This window comes from Pinus tabuliformis, chromosome 5_2 (assembly GCF_031772625.1).
Source record: "Pinus tabuliformis cultivar Carrire ecotype Pingquan chromosome 5_2, CPIR1, whole genome shotgun sequence".
NCBI lineage: Eukaryota > Viridiplantae > Streptophyta > Pinopsida > Pinales > Pinaceae > Pinus > Pinus tabuliformis.
The window spans coordinates 605,084,473-605,100,593 of record NC_142306.1 but is presented as its reverse complement, the minus strand read 5'-3'; the positions used below and the strand labels follow the sequence as shown (position 1 = coordinate 605,100,593).

The window sequence follows — 16,121 nt, the reverse complement described above, 5'->3', positions numbered from 1 at the left end:
AGTTAGCGAAAGGACAGCGAATTCATATGCTGGCAACGAAGCAGCAAAGATGTTTTCCAGCATGCGTGAGTTCCAGTCCTTTTACATGTGTTATTACTGTCATATGTGGTATATACGTTAAATAAATCGCTACTAGCAATATTTGGCACTGAAGAAAATTGATGTATTCTTCATATCTGAAATTTATGCAGCACCTGAAAAGAGACAACGAGTGCCTTGTTTCTCCAGGATTTCTCAACAGATTTTAACCGACGCTAGCAACCCCCTGTGATTTTGTTGTCTGTTTTCCCAGGCAGGTGAAAATGGGTGCATTCGCCCTTCTATCAAGCTGGATTGATGCTGCCACTAATCCTACATACAGAAAGAAGCATAAACAATTTCAGGTATTTCATATTATTTGTGACCTCAGCATGGGAATAAAGAGTTATTCTATCCATTAACTGAACCTAATTTAAGGAAAAAAGCACGCCACTACTAATTGCTCTTCGAAAAGGAACATTTACCCAGAAAGGGGGTTTTTCACGCCTGATGAGATCAACATTGGTCCAGCAAGATTCATCAACGAAGTCCATGTATTCACCCTTGTCTTTCAGGGGAGATGCTGCGGTTATGGACGAGGTGTAAGTGCAAGCGCTCAGAATATCCAGACTCCCATTCACCGCGGCTTGGATAACACCAGTCTGAAGCGCAAAAAAGGGAAAAAAAAAACAGAAGTTAAAACCCCATACTCACAAAGTTGAATGGGAACCCTAAATAATTATTTACCTCTTTACCTCTGGATCTTTGGTGTAATCCGTGGGAGTGGCCATGTGAACCACGAAGTCACAGCCATGAACGGCAGAATCGAAGCTGCCCTGTGCATTAATGTCAGCTTTGAAAAGCGTAAGCCTCTCCGTGGCTCCCGGCAGCGACAGAATATGGCGAGTTGAACAAACCCCAGCAGAACCCCAGTAGAAGCTAACATGCAACGGAATGCAATAAAGAAGGAAGACCAGGCGCAGGGCCAAAGGCAGCATAGTACAGAAAAGACGATGAGCTCGGTTGACTGCTTTGCTCGACTCATCCGGTTCAGGCGTTCCCTTATGCAGCAAGGGAAAGTGGGCGGGGAATCAGCATCTGTTGTGCATGCAGAGTGACACCTCCCGCCATGCAAACATTGACCATACGGCCGACACCTGCGAAAGAACAAGCACGTTAGCAGCGAAAGAACAAGCAAGTTAGCAGAGAACGAATTGAACACTTAACATTAAACATTAAGGGATTAATGTCAGCATTAAAACTAAACCGCACACCGTCAGGGAGACTTGAATATGGGTAAGTATCAGTTTAACATATGGTCCGGCCTCTTCCGCCTCGAGAAGAGGCCAAATAAGATGGCCAACAGAAGATCGGCTGCAAACTTTAGCATATAAGTGATAATACCACTAAAAAACCCCGCGATTTAATGCTATCTCCTCGCCGAACGGTTACTATAGTCCCTGCCGGATGCCAGATGGCAGGGACTAATAATAAAGTGTAATTTCAAAATGTCTTAGCGTGTGTTAGAATAAGCAAGCGGGTATAAACAATTCTCATTTTCGATTTGGCTCGATAATGGAAGTTCAATATGCCATCTCAAGCATCGACCCAGGAAGACTCAAAAAAATGGAGAAGACATGGTGATCTCTATGACTTGCGTTGATTTGGATAATGCAATGTAATTATAATTCAACCACCAACAAAATTAGAAAAGCCGACAGATAATAGTTGTTTATCTTTAACAAATTTTTTCACACAGCCGACAGATAAGAGTTGTTTATCTTTAACAAAAATTTTAAATGTGTGAAAATTGAGGATTCCACGTCAACTTGAAAAAGGATAAAAATTGATTAATTTTGTAGTAATCAATAAATAGGAACGTTTTTTTTTTTCCTTTCTAAAATGGAATAGTTAGTGGAATTAGAAACAAAGAAAATTGTATATGCTTGATTATGAAGGGATTTTATAAACAATTTATTTTTGAGTATATATTACAACATAATAATTTTTCAGCTTTGTTTCAGTGTTCCTTGTGGTTGGGGAATACAAAGTCGGTAGAGAAATATGCTGAACTGCCCATGAAACAAAACATGAGCCTAAGTTAAAACCTTTGCAGCAACAAAGGCCAAAGACATCCTTAACAACTTTAATTGAGAAACTGGAGCAATTTCTTGATGGATTAAAGAAGCATGTGGCACCTCAATGTAAGGGCCAGATTTGGGATGTCATGTTGATGAGTATTTCTTTTGTTGTTTATGTATATATATCGCAGAAGATTGTGTGTGCATATTGTATGTGGCAGTCAATGCTTAAACATTAGAGTTGCTTTACTTTTTCTCTTAACGATAACTAGAGAAATATATGTAAAATTGTTTCTTTGTATTTTTTAAGCAAGATTGTTTCAAAGACTCGTCATGTGTCATAATGAACTTGACATTTTAATATTTAATATTTTATATATATAAAAGGGAGAGACTCAGAGAGAGAGACACTCAAAGAATATATTTATATATAAGAGAGATTATATATTTATTATTTATATATTTAAATTGATTTTAATATTGGAATATTTTGATTCAATATTAATTTTGATTATTATATAAATTATATAATTATTTTTTATTTATTTTTTTAATCTTCGTTCTCAACACCCGTACCTTAGTTCTCAAAATTCCAGAAACTCATCCAACATAGATTTTCAGAATTCAAAAGTACAATTGGAACAAATATTTTTGAAAGTATTTAATTCAAAATATGAAAAAAAGGTTTTTGATAAAGAAGAAAGTAGGTATCCTGCAAACTTTTGTAACTTTAGTAATTGAGCCAAAGGTATTCATGATCCTGCATCGAAGGTCATTGATTCATGCTTTAGAGTGAAATTCCAATATTAAGTCGTTGAGATAAAACTGAAATTAAATTCTTTTAATATTTCTTTTCCTTGAAAATAAAGTCAATTCAATTATTTAATGCCTCTTGCTCGATTGCATATATGCCTTTTTGATTGCAGTATATTCTATACTCGTTACGTGATACACAGATAGTCTTGTGCTTTATGTGTAAGTAATATGATGAAGAAATACCTTTTTCACTGCGCTATGTTCTATCTGCATGACACTATATACATACGTTTAGTCTTGGGCTTATTCGTGAGAAATATGACGATGAATGTACATATACGTGTTAGAACTTAAGATATGGAAGGAAACCCATATCACTCATTCCTTAAGAAACGCGCCCGCTTAAAATTACCCAGCCAAGTATGTCGAATTAGTTAGTTGTGGTTCCCGTTGTCTATCCCCCATTATCAGTCGCACTTTGCTTGTTTTAGTAGTGCATTGCTTTGCCCCCTTTCGCTCGATCTAGTAGTGCATTACTTTGCTTCAGACGAGATTGGGTATCGAATGAGGAAGGGTATTAAAGATTACAGAGAATATTATCACAACATATCAGGTTGGTTCATCTTAGGTTGGTTTGTTAGTGGATAGGTTAATAGGCGGTAAAGAGACATGTGTCATACATGCAGGTGGGTCACACATATGGCAATGTGCATGGTGATCATGGCGACAAGTAAAATGGGGCCTGCGACAAGTGGAATGGTAAACTAAATAAATATCATATATTTAGTAAATTCATGTTTTTCCTTGTTAATTGAGTGGTGATAACATCTAAGTAAAATATAATACTAATCCTAATGAATTATTAGGAGACTATCTTACACATGGTGTTCAACGCTGCATGAATAGTGATATCGAGGGCTCTGCCTCCTGCAATTTATCACACCTATTCCAGGTTCAATTTTAAGTGCATTCCTATATGGGTTCCACTCAAAATCCCCCAAAAATAATGTTGCTGTCATGGTTTTGCAATTTTTATTTTAGTGTTTTGGATTGCTTTTGATCCTTTGTCATTTAAGCTTATGTCTTTGTGCAGCAACGCGAGGAAACGCAAAAGAAACATCAAGGAGGCGATGGTGCAAAGGCTTTGGCTGTGTTGTCGAAATGGTAATTTCCAACTGCAGTGTTTGCCGAAACCCGCCTTTTTAACAGCGACTGCATTTATTGCATAAAACCGCCATGGGAGTTCCCCGCAATGCTTTCTTGCAACAGTGGTATTTCTTGGGGAGGCAGCGAGCATATTCAACGGAGGACACGTGTCTGGGCAATCCTTTTCAAAACCACCATTCCCCGGTAGGTAAAGTTCGGTAAGATGGGACCTCCGGGTAATTGTGTCAGCCGTCCGTTTAAAGAGGGCAAGATCAACAGTTGGTAGCTCATGAGAGTGAGAGTACTTCACTTTGCCTGTCCCTGGATTTTCTGTGCGATACGGTTAAAACAAAATCAATTTACCGCCATGAATGTAATTTAATGAAATGTACTGAGGGCAGTAAAAGTAGGCGAAGTCATTAATTTTATTATTTTTTTTTGTATTCACGGGAGTTTTTGTTTTAGGGCACAAGTAAAACAAAAGCGTATTGTTTTTTGTTGTTCGTTGAACATGTAATGGGAAAAACTCACCGCAGCAAATGTAAGAAGAAATTATTTTACAACAGTGTAAATTTACGCAGCAGCGTGAATGTTTTTATGTTTTGTTCTGGACTGCAATGTTATATGAAATGTAATGAGAGTAGCAGCAACTTGCGAATGAAAAGTTTTTTTTTCACACAGCAGTGCAGAACTTGCAAGCTGAGACAGAGTAATTTTTCCAGCAGAGACAGAGTAATTTTTTTTTGGGACTGCCTCTGAAGCAGGCATGGTGTAATCCCTCTGTGAGAGGAAGAATTTTGTAATAGCTATCTTATTAATGAATACAAGTCTTTTTATGTGTGTTCTGAAACTCTATCTTCAGCAAAAACAATTTTAGCTTCCCTGTGTTAAAAACAGAGCATCATTCTCTGTTCTGTTCAGTTTTTATTTTGTTTGGAATCATCAGAAATTCCCAACATGGTATCAGAGCTTGTTCAGGCTCTTTGAAGGTGTCAAAAAAGCTGAAGGAAGGATTTCTCGCTGCAGCACCTTCTCCAGCAGAGTGAAGACTCAGTCAAGAAAGAATCCAAGGTATTTCTCAAGTCAGTTTTTGTGTTACTGTTGAGGACAGTCAGTTATTTTCAATACACAGTCAAGTATTTTGAAGCATAGTTAAGAGTGCAAGAATGGCTGGAGCCAGCACTAGCATGGGTATCTGTAATACTCAGCTCCCACAATTTAATGGAAAAAACTATGACTATTGGGCAATAACTATGAAAGCTTTGCTTGCTTCCCAAGACTTATGGGAATTTGTTGAGGATGGTTTTGAAGAACCAGCAGATGAAAATGAGTTTAATAATTTAACTCAGGCAGAGAAAGATCTGTTGAAGAGCAATAAGAAGAAGGATTCTAAAGCCCTCTACTTTTTGTATCAAGCAGTGCATGAGAGTGTGTTTCCAAGGATAACAGCAGCCAATAGATCCAAAGAAGCATGGAAAACTCTCAAGATAGCCTATCAAGGCATGGAGAAAGTGAAGACAACAAAACTACAGTTGCTGAGGAGAGATTTTGAGAATCTCTGCATGAAGGAGTCAGATAATATTGACTCATTGTTTACACATGTGATTGGTCTGGTTACACAGATAAGGTCTCATGGAGAGATTCTTAAAGAAAGGAGGATTGTGGAGAAACTATTGAGGATCCTACCCTCAAGGTTCGATGTGATTGTCACCACCATAGAAGAGACAAAGGATCTCACAAACTTCTCAGTTGATGAACTACATGCATCACTAATAACACATGAGCAAAGATTGAGTAGAAATGAAAACTCATCTCTAGAGCATGCCTTTAAGACCCAGATGTTCTTTGGAAGAGAAAGAGGTCAAGGCAGAGGAAACAAGAGAGGAAGAGGTAGCAATCCAAATCAGAACCAAGGCCAAGGCAACAGCCAACAAAGTGGACAACATCATGCTCAAGGGAAAAGGTATGATAAATCTAATGTCCAATGTCATTATTGTAAAAAATATGGGCATTATGCAAATGAATGTAGGAAGAAGCAGCATGATATGAGTAATAGAACTAGTGCAAATTTCACTAGAGAAAATATCAGCCAAAATAATTTGTTTTTAGCCTATAATATGGCTGAAGAAAAGAGTGAAGATGTATGGTTTCTAGACTCCGGTTGCAATAACCATATGACAGGAAACATAGCCCTGTTTTCTATGTTAGATCAGAGTGTGAAGTCACAAGTCACACTAGGGACTGATAATAAAGTTTCTGTTATGGGAAAAGGAGAAGTAAATGTCTTAACAAAGAAAGGTGAAAAGAAAACCATAGCAGATGTTTATTATGTTCTTGGAATGAAATGTAACCTCTTAAGTATTGGACAACTTGTTCAAAAGGGGTACAATGTTTTCTTTGTGAATGATGTATGCACCATCATGGATAAAACACCCAGCAAACAATGTATTGCTGAAGTGAAGATGACAAGGAACAGGATGTTCCCTCTCAGAATGAAAGCAGATTTAAAAAATGGAGAAGAAATAGCAGCAGTGACTCAAGAGGCTTTCCAAAGCGAACCAAAGGATGAAAATTGGTTGTGACACTTGAGATTTGGACATCTCAATTTGGAGGTCTTAACTTGTTGAATAAAAAAGGAATGGTAAGAGGATTACCATTGATAGAGAAACCAGACAGCCTTTGTGAAGGTTTTATCTTGGGCAAACAAAACAAAGAAAGTTTTCCATCTGGGAAAAGCATAAGGGCAAAAGCACCCTTAGAGATTGTCCACTCAGATTTATGTGGACTGATGCAAACTCCATCACTTGCAGGCAGCCACTATATACTAACATTTATTGATGATTTTACTAGAAAAACTTGGGTTTATTTCCTAAAGAACAAAAGTGAAGTGTTTGAAAGATTTTGCAATTTCAAAGCACTTGTAGAAAACCAAAGCGGGCTGCATATCAAAGTTCTAAGAACTGATAGAGGAGGTGAGTATATCTCCAAAGAATTTCTACGTTTTTGTAGAGAAAATGGAATTCATAAGCAGTTTACCACTAGGTACACTCCGCAGCAAAATGGAGTTGCCGAAAGGAAGAATAGGACAATCATGGATATGGCGAGGAGTATGTTAAAGGCAAAGCATTTGCCAAATGATTATTGGGCTAAAGCTGTACACTGTGCAGCGTACATTTTGAATAGATGCCCTACAAAAGCAGTCATGAACAAAGTGTCAGCATAAGCATGGAGTGGGACAAAGCAAGGAGTCACCCACATGAAAGTTTTTGGATGTGTGGCTTATGCACACATTTCAGATCAACTAAGGAAGAAGTTGGACAGCAAAGGGGAGAAATGTATTTTCATTGGATACAGTGAGGAATCCAAATCTTATAGGTTGTATAACCCATCCACCAAGAAGCTTATTGTGAGTAGAGATGTGCAGTTCATTGAGGAGGAAGCTTGGGATGGAAGCATAGAGAAGACAATGAATGTTAAAAACTATTTGTCACATGATGAAGATGATGAGGAGATGGCTGAAATACATCCCCAAACAGTAGCACCAACACAAGGGCAGCAAAAAACACCCTTGAGGAGAAATGAAAGTGCTTCTCCAAGCACATCACAAGGAGGAAATTCAAGTGCTTCTTCAAGCACTTGTACACCAAATGAAAGATGTAAGAAGTTCAAAAATTTAAGTGACATTTATGAACAAGAGGCAGCAAATGAAGGTATGAACTCTTTGTTCGCTTTATATTGTCATGTTGATAACCCTGTTCATTTCAAAGAAGCAGAAGCCAAAACAGAGGTGGAAGAAACAGTCCAGCAAATGCTCAAGGAAGAAGCAGAATATGTGGCAGCTACAGCAATAGCATGTCAAGCAATTTGGATGAGAAGGATGTTAAGGAGTTTATGCCAAGAACAAGCAAAAGGAACTGTGATTTTTTGTGACAATAGCTTAGCTATTTCATTATCCAAGAATGTTGTGTTTCATAAGAGAATGAAACATATTGACACAAAGTTTCATTACATCAGGGAATTAGTAAACAATGGAGAAATTGTTTTACAACACTGCAGAACTCAGGAGCAGGTTGCAGACATTCTGACAAAACCATTGGGGCAGAAAAGTTATGAGTTTTTTGAGGAAATGTCTGGGTATGACTGATAACCCAGCAATTGAAATTAAAGGGGAGCGTTGAAATGGTAATTTCCAACTGCAGTGTTTGCCGGAACCCGCCTTTTTAACAGCGACTGCATTTATTGCAGAAAACTGCCATGGGAGTTCCCCGCACCGCTTTCACGCAACAGTGGTATTTCTTGGGGAGGCAGCGAGCATATTCAACGAAGGACACGTGTATGGGCAGTCCTTTTCAAAACCACCATTCCCCGGCAGGTAAAGTTCGGTAAGATGGGACCTCCGAGTAATTGCATCAGCCGTCTGTTTAAAGAGGGAAAGATCAATGGTTGGTAGCTCATGAGAGTGAGAGTACTTCACTCTGCCTGTCCTTGGATTTTCCATACGATACGGTTAAAACAAAATCAATTTACCACCATGAATGTAATTTAATGAAATGTACTAAGGGCAGTAAAAGTAGGCGAAGTCATTAATTTTATTATTTTTTTTTGTATTCGTGGGAGTTTTTGTTTTAGGGCACAAGTAAAACAAAAGCGTAATGTTTTTTTTTGTTCGTTGAACATGTAATGGGAAAAACTCGCTGCAGCGAATGTAAGAAGAAATTTTTTTACAGTAGTGTAAATTTACGCAGCAGAGTGAATGTTTTTATGTTTTGTTCTGGACTGCAATGTTATATGCAATGTAATGAGAGCAGCAGCAGCTTGCAAATGAAAAGTTTTTTTTTTCACACAATAGTGTAGAACTTGCAAGCTGAGACAGAGTAATTTTTCCAGCAGAGACAGAGTAATTTTTTTTTGGGACTGCCTCTGAAGCAGACATGGTGTAATCCCTCTGTGAGAGGAAGAATTTTGTAATAGCTATCTTATTAATGAATACAAGTCTTTTTATGTGTGTTCTGAAACTCTGTCTTCAACAAAAACAATTTTAGCTTCCCTGTGTTAAAAACAGAGCATCATTCTTTGTTCTGTTCAGTTTTTATTTTGTTTGGAATCATCAGAAATTCCCAACATGTGTTTGAGAAGTGTGGGGACCATGTGTTATCTGGGCAACAACACACTCTAGAGAGCACTAATGTTAAGCTTGCAATTCCTGACTTCGATAATGCAAATGAATTAGAACAGGTAAATCTAAATTTTTCTGAAGGCTCTCTTGAGAGCCAAAGAGCTCATTTGGAGGACAAAGTTGTTGCAGGGGATGAAATAAACTCATTTGTTGTTTTTATTTTCTTATATATTGGGCATTGAGGATGTCTTTATTCATTTATAAGCTCACCTTGTTTTGCTTAGGGTTTTGCAGGAAGTCGGGTTTCGAGTTCTGGACTTGAAAAATGATGAACATGGAGACCTACGGGGAGCTGGACAGTGTAGTGAGGATAGACCTGTTGCATTTTTTAAAAATTGCAGTTCACAGCGTTCTCATGTTGATGTCCTACATCATTTCAAAGGTAACAAGAAGAGGAATATGAGCATGGATGAGTCCTTTGTGGATGAGCTTGATCATCTGACAGAAAGTAGAAGTGTAAGTCTGGAAGAGTCTAGTTTTCTTCTGAAGGGCGATTTTCTTGAGAAGGAAGGTCAGTTATCAAAACTTAGTTCCTCACGAATTACTAATAGTAGTTCCTTACCCAGCAGTAGTTACAATCCTGTGTCCGAAGAACTTGGTATTCCGGTGACTCAGTTCTGTTGAACGGGCCAACCTCTCTATCTCTTTAGGAAAGCCAGTCTCTAGGATTGCTTTTGATCCTTTGTCAACTAATCTTATGTCTTTGCGCAGCAATGCGAGGAAAGGCAGAAGAAATATCAGGGAGCAGACGGTGCAGAGGCTTTGGCTGTGTCTGAGAAGTGTGGGGACGATGTGTTATCTGGGCAAAAACACGCTCTGGACAGCACTGATGTTGAGCTTGTAATTCCTGACTTTGATAATGCAAATGAATTAGAACAGGTAAATCTAAATTTTTCTTAAGGCTCTCAAGAGAGCCAAAAAGCTCATTTGGAGGACAAAGTTGCTGCAGGGGATGAAATAAACTCATTTTCTATTTTGATTTTCTTATATATTTGGTATTGAGGATGTCTTTATTCATTTATAAGCTCACCTTGTTTTGGTTAGGGTTTTGCAGGAAGTCAGGTCTCCAGTTTTGGACTTGAAAAATGATGAACATGGAGAGCTACGGGGAGCTGGACAGTGTAGTGAGGATAGACCTGTTGCATTTTTTAAAAATTGCAGTTCACAGCATTCTCATGTTGATGTCCTACATCATTTCAAAGGTGACAAGAATAGGAATATGAGCATGGACGAGTCCTTTGTGGATGCGCTTGACCATATGACAGAAAGTAGAAGTGCAAGTCTGGAAGAGTCTAGTTTTCTTCTGAAGGGCGATTTTCTTGAGAAGGAAGGTCAGTTATCAAAACTTAGTTCCTTCCACAAAAAATGATTAATATAATATGTGGTTGTGCATTTATATTTTCCAGGAATACCCATGATTTCTCTGCACTGTGTGACTGCAAAGAGGCTGTCACTAAGAGCTGATCATTTCTGAACAGAGCTTGAAATGTTCCAGGTTGCATTTCTATTGTCTGTGTTATAAATCTATCATTTTATAATTGCAGAAGTTAGAGAGAAATATATATATGTTGGGCATTATTTCTGAGTTGTACATAGTACTGGAATATATCTTAAATGGGCTGCATTAATAAATTTCAGTGGTTTTATGTTATGCATAATAGATAGTGTCATTTCAGCTGCGGGCCAGCCTCTCTATCTCTCTAGGAAAGCCAGTCTCTAGGATTGCTTTTGATCCTTTGTCATCTAATCTTATGTCTTTGCGCAGCAATGCGAGGAAAGGCAGAAGAAACATCAGGGAGGAGACGGTGCAGAGGCTTTGGCCTTGTGACCCTTCAAGCTTCAATCAGGCAAAATCAATCTTTTGCTTCCTGATTACAGGAACTTAAACATTGCTTAGTATTCCTTTGAACATCTGAAAAAAGTTACTATATCTTTCTTTGCATGCATATTTCATTTAATTCTATGGAGCTGGGACTTGCTCTAATTTGTTAGATCATGCCTTTCCTATGGGCCAAGTAGCATGTCAGCCTGAGAATAGAGTTGCAGTACTCGTTTTTCACTGTTGAGAAGCAGAAAACCAATTATAGAGTTACTTCCCAAAGCAGCAACAATCAAACTCGCTCCTAGAAATTCTGAGATCATTCCCATTATCAGTCGATCACAGGATTCAAATCATTATTGAACTGGATCATTTCTGAGAGAAATCATTCCCAGGAGTCGAAAGGGTTCCCAAGCATCATCATTCATTCTAACTGGATCATTCCTAGCATTTGAAACGATTATTTAGACACAGTCATTTTTCCATCAGCGATCGAACTGACATCATAATTCCCGAGAGCATTTCCCTCTGGTAATTCTGAAATAACACAAGCGATATATTGAATTAAACCAAAACATGCTAGTTTCCAAATATCTTAACGAAGGTCAAAAATAAAGTTCGCTAAAAATAAATATCGCTACAACTTGTTGTGCCCTTGCTTCAGCAAGGCAACTGCAATAGCTCGGAATAGCCCGCTTCACTCCCCAGGAACAGAGAAAAACTAGAGGTTTTTATGGCAATATCATCACCTGAGACGAAGTAATCTAGGATGCAGAAGCACAAGTGGCTGGCCCTTTATTCCTAAATCAAGATAAATAAAGTTTTGTTAAGCTTGATGGCATAGTATTTGCCAGATTGTAAGCCTTATAGCTACTATTTTAGCAGTGTTTTGTTGTTAAAGTTCTGTTTTAACTTCCAGCAGGTGTTGGGCCACCAAATTAACATCAATTTTCACTCCATTTTTCACCTTTATCCTCATTTTGTCACCTCATTTCATCATATTATCATTACATAACCCTATATTTCCATTACCATATGAGTTTATATTTTTATTTTCCAAAGTTATTAATTTCATGTACTTAGAGTGAATTTATGATTAAAAGTTAGAGAAATAACATGTATTTGCTTATACCTTAAAGTGGCTTGAGTTTGATGACATGCGTAGATCATTTGGAAGTTTCCAAGGCACCCTTATGTGGCCTCCTAAGATCAAATTCGAATTTCAACTCAAGAGGTGGACCATATTCCAAGGAGAAAGATCATGGAGATTTTGATGTGTCATGGGATTTGTATCTAGTATTTAGGGATAAGTTGAGACAAGTATGGGTCTAGTAGATATTTAAGGGATCTACATTTATTGAGTAGATATCCCTAATTCATGTATAAATAAGAGGAGAATCCTTCAAAGGAAAGAAGGAGGGAGAGAAAACAATTATCAGTTATTCATTAGCATTAGATTTATGTTCATTCAACATGAATAATACCACTTTCTCCAAATCATGAGTTATGAGTGTTGTTTGATTCTTAAGGTGTGATAGTTGTTCATGTGTGCTCATTGAGGAATGGAAGGATCCCCATACTGAGATAAGTGCACTTTGTTGTAAAGTAATGTTGTGAATATACTAATTTTAATTATCATGTTCATCTTATTTCTTTCTTGTAAATACTTGTAGATAATTTTAGTATGAATTCATGTTGTGGCCATGTTTTGTTGTGTGAAGGTTGATCTCCTTTCAGTAGCTAGTTTTGATGTGAGAAGGAAAACCAGGAACTCCTAAGTTAGGAGTCTCTTCTCCATGAGCTAGATTAAATTGAAATAAGATTTACTTTCTCATATGCTTTCCTAGATTACATTTATGTGAATATTGATTCCCTTTTAGTATATAGTTTTTATGTGAGAAGGGCAATCAAGTCCTCCTAAGTTAGGAGACTCTTCTCCATGAGCTAAGAATTGAACTGAAAACAATATTTACTTGCTTTCATTTATATGCTTTCTTTCTTGCTTTCTTAGGTGTTTGGTAATGTTATTATAGGAAGATTGTAGAAGGACAATCAGGACTCTTGAACAAGAGACTCTTCTCTATCTTCTAAAGTAAAATAATTCCATTGATCAAACATTTTTTATGCTTTCATAAAATAGATCTGATAGTTTAGATTTGTAATATGCATTTCCATTCTAAACAAACTTCCTACACCTGTTTCATCTAAGGTCCCATATATTTTGGTTTGCTTCTAAGTTTACGATACCCCGGATTGATAAATTAAATGACAGGGATTTAGCAGACAACTAAATCGCCCAACATTTTGGCGCCGTTGCCGGGGAAGCAAACTTAGATGTAAGCTAGTTAAGAAGATTGTTTAGGAAGAATTTGTATTTAGGATCATTTAGGGTTAGTTGCATTTAGGAATTTTCATTTAAGTTTATTCTCATATAGAAAACATAGAAATAGAACACAAATAAAAAAACCCCCATTCACTAAAAAAACAAAAAAACACAATAAAAACAATGAGTATAAGTTTGGAACAACTCGCTCAGATCCTAGCAAGTGTTAGGATCTCCTCTTCTTGCGAAGAAGAGATCTTGACAACCGCCAAAAGCTTAACTACTCTAGAAGAAAACAATGAATTAACATTTGAAGAATCATCCTGTATATCTAATGATGAACAATTATTTGAACAGGAGAATGAGGAGGACGAAGAGAAGTTGCAGCATGATCTGAATCAGAGTGGAAATCACGCCTATGAAAGCCTTATCGACAAGTGGTTTTGATGGTTTCAAACAAGTACGAGGTTAGATCGATTTTGTTTTTATTTCATTAGATCATACTCACAAAAACTAGATTCGATCATCCTTGTATATTTTCATTTTAAAATTGCGAAATTGAAAATGAATATATTTTTACTACTATTGCGTGAATGGTTACATTGGAAATTTAATTACACGTAATAGTTTGTAATCTTCAATTAGCATAGAGTAGGTAGGATCATATTTTATGTTTCGAATAAGTATGCTCTCCTCCTGCGTTTTCACACGATCTCGAGGATCAGAAAGTAGAATGTTTATAAATGTTTTTAGGATTGCAATATACTTGTCTCCATTTGCTAAAAAAATTATCTTAAATCAATAAAATATCCTAGGTTGTTTTAGGGTTAGAATAAAATTTAAATTCTTTTTAAAAAGATTTCAATTTTAAAGCAATATAAAAAAAAATTAAAAATAAATTTAGGAATGAAATTCAATTTGTTTTTAAAGATTTTTAAAATAACATAAAAATTAAAAAATTCATTAAAAAAAATAAAATTAATTTCTTTATTCATAAATTCCAGAGTCGGAAGGTCCTTTAAATTCAGACCAGCGGAAGGATGTTCATATCAGAGATGGGATTCCATGGGCTTTCTTTGACGGGGCAGCCCAAAATAACATTACTGGAGCCGGGATTATTATCCACTTAAGCCCCTCTCACTCGCTAAAAGCCTCAGTGGGCCTTGGGACGGGTTCAAATAACTTTGCAGAACTCTCAGCCTTAAAATTACTCCTTTGCTGGCTCATTCACAGGAATATCCTCGCAGTTCAGATTTTTGGAGACTCGTTGAATGTTGTTAATTGGGTCAACGGGAAATATAGATGCCAGCATTATATGTTGATGCCACTATTTGAAGAAATCCAAAACTTAAAGCTTTATTTTAATGTATTTTCCATTGATCATATTTACAGGGACAGGAATGAAGAGGCAGACAGGTTTTCTAAAGAAGGTCTGCAGCAAGCTGTGGGCTCGTGGAGAATAACAGAACAGAACCAGGACCAGATCCGTGTGTCGGATCTTCCTCCATACACTTAATGCTTTTTGTCTCCATCTATAAATGCTCTAGCTTATCAGTGGACTTTATTATTTTATCTGATACTGGTAGCATATGAAGAACTGTGTTTCTTTTTTTCTGTTTGCTCTTTTTTGATAAGAGCGTGTAGAGATCTCTGTTTTGTGCATACACTATGGGTTGTTTTCCTTTGAAAGGAGACCCAGGTTCCCTGAGACAGACTTGATTATAGTTTTTGGTTTGGCTGTTCAGGCCGGGTACAGGAGAATCATAGCTGATTTAGGCGTGCTGATGTTTACACAGAGGAGTTTGTTCTCCTTCTCATGCAGAATTTTGCTGAATGTTCACTCATCTGATTGTAACTTTTTTATTCCTTATAAAAAAGTTCGGTTTTTTTCCTCGGAAAAAAAAAATAAATTTCTTTATTCATACAAACAATGAATAAAACAATAAAGAGGTCGAATCATATATTAAAAAGCCCATGCATAAAAACAAACATACAAAATCCCATACGGCATTAAAAAAAACCAAAGGCCCGAAGTTATTCGCCCTAGAGAAATTTGCATTACGAGTTGCAATTAGATTTATGTTCTCGTTCCGCCTCTTTAAACCTGCAAAACAAAAAAAATCTCTGCGCTATTCAACCAAGCGGTCGAGGGGGACAATTTGAATTAAAATAAAAAAATGCGCTAGTGAAGTTGGGAAGATCCACTCTTTTGGGGAAATCATGGGCTCAATCACAGAGAAAATCTCGGGAATGAGGCGAAAATCCGGCAGAAATATCGTCATCCACCATCTATCATTTTGTTGCGGCTTATTCTGATCCAGAATTTCGATTTCTCCGGCATGAGAAATCTTCAGCTCCAGAATTCATTGAACATTCGGCGATGTAGGTGAAGTGATATGGCTATTTCACATTCTTTTATGGTGGTTTTAACTGCCCACAATTTTTACGCATCCACTAAACTTAATCAGAGAAAAATCCTCAAAATTCATGTAAAGTCGGCCTCTCGATTTCCTGTGATCTCCTGCCGATTTCACGCGATTTCCTGTATCCCCATATCCCAGGCTTTAAGGCTGATGAAGAATTCGTTGGATACGTCAAGGGCTACCAAAGAATTTTTTATTTAACTTGTACTGATCACCGTGGGACTCCACGATCTCCAGCTCGGACCTATACATTGGAAGCACAAGGAGTCGTGAAGAGTAAACCCGGAAGAATAGAAGGGGAAGGAGGTATCGACAACATTGTTCCTCCTCCTCTCCTCTTCTGCATTTCTCAAACTCAAACACCTCTCCTCTGACAACC

The 16,121-nt window shown here is 37.3% G+C and overlaps 1 protein-coding gene across 1 annotated transcript; it reads right to left on the bottom strand.

Annotated features, from left to right (window-relative positions):
- Window positions 1-244: 244 nt before the first annotated feature.
- LOC149160460 (putative anthocyanidin reductase) lies at window positions 245-1,193 on the bottom strand. Its single transcript, XM_089434617.1, has 3 exons — window positions 774-1,193; window positions 476-680; window positions 245-351 (listed from the first exon to the last, which is right to left on the bottom strand). Exons 1-3 carry the CDS (start codon window positions 1,014-1,016, stop codon window positions 245-247), a joined length of 555 nt encoding a protein of 184 aa, XP_089290743.1. The 5' UTR covers window positions 1,017-1,193.
- Between the last annotated feature and the right edge of the window lie 14,928 nt (window positions 1,194-16,121).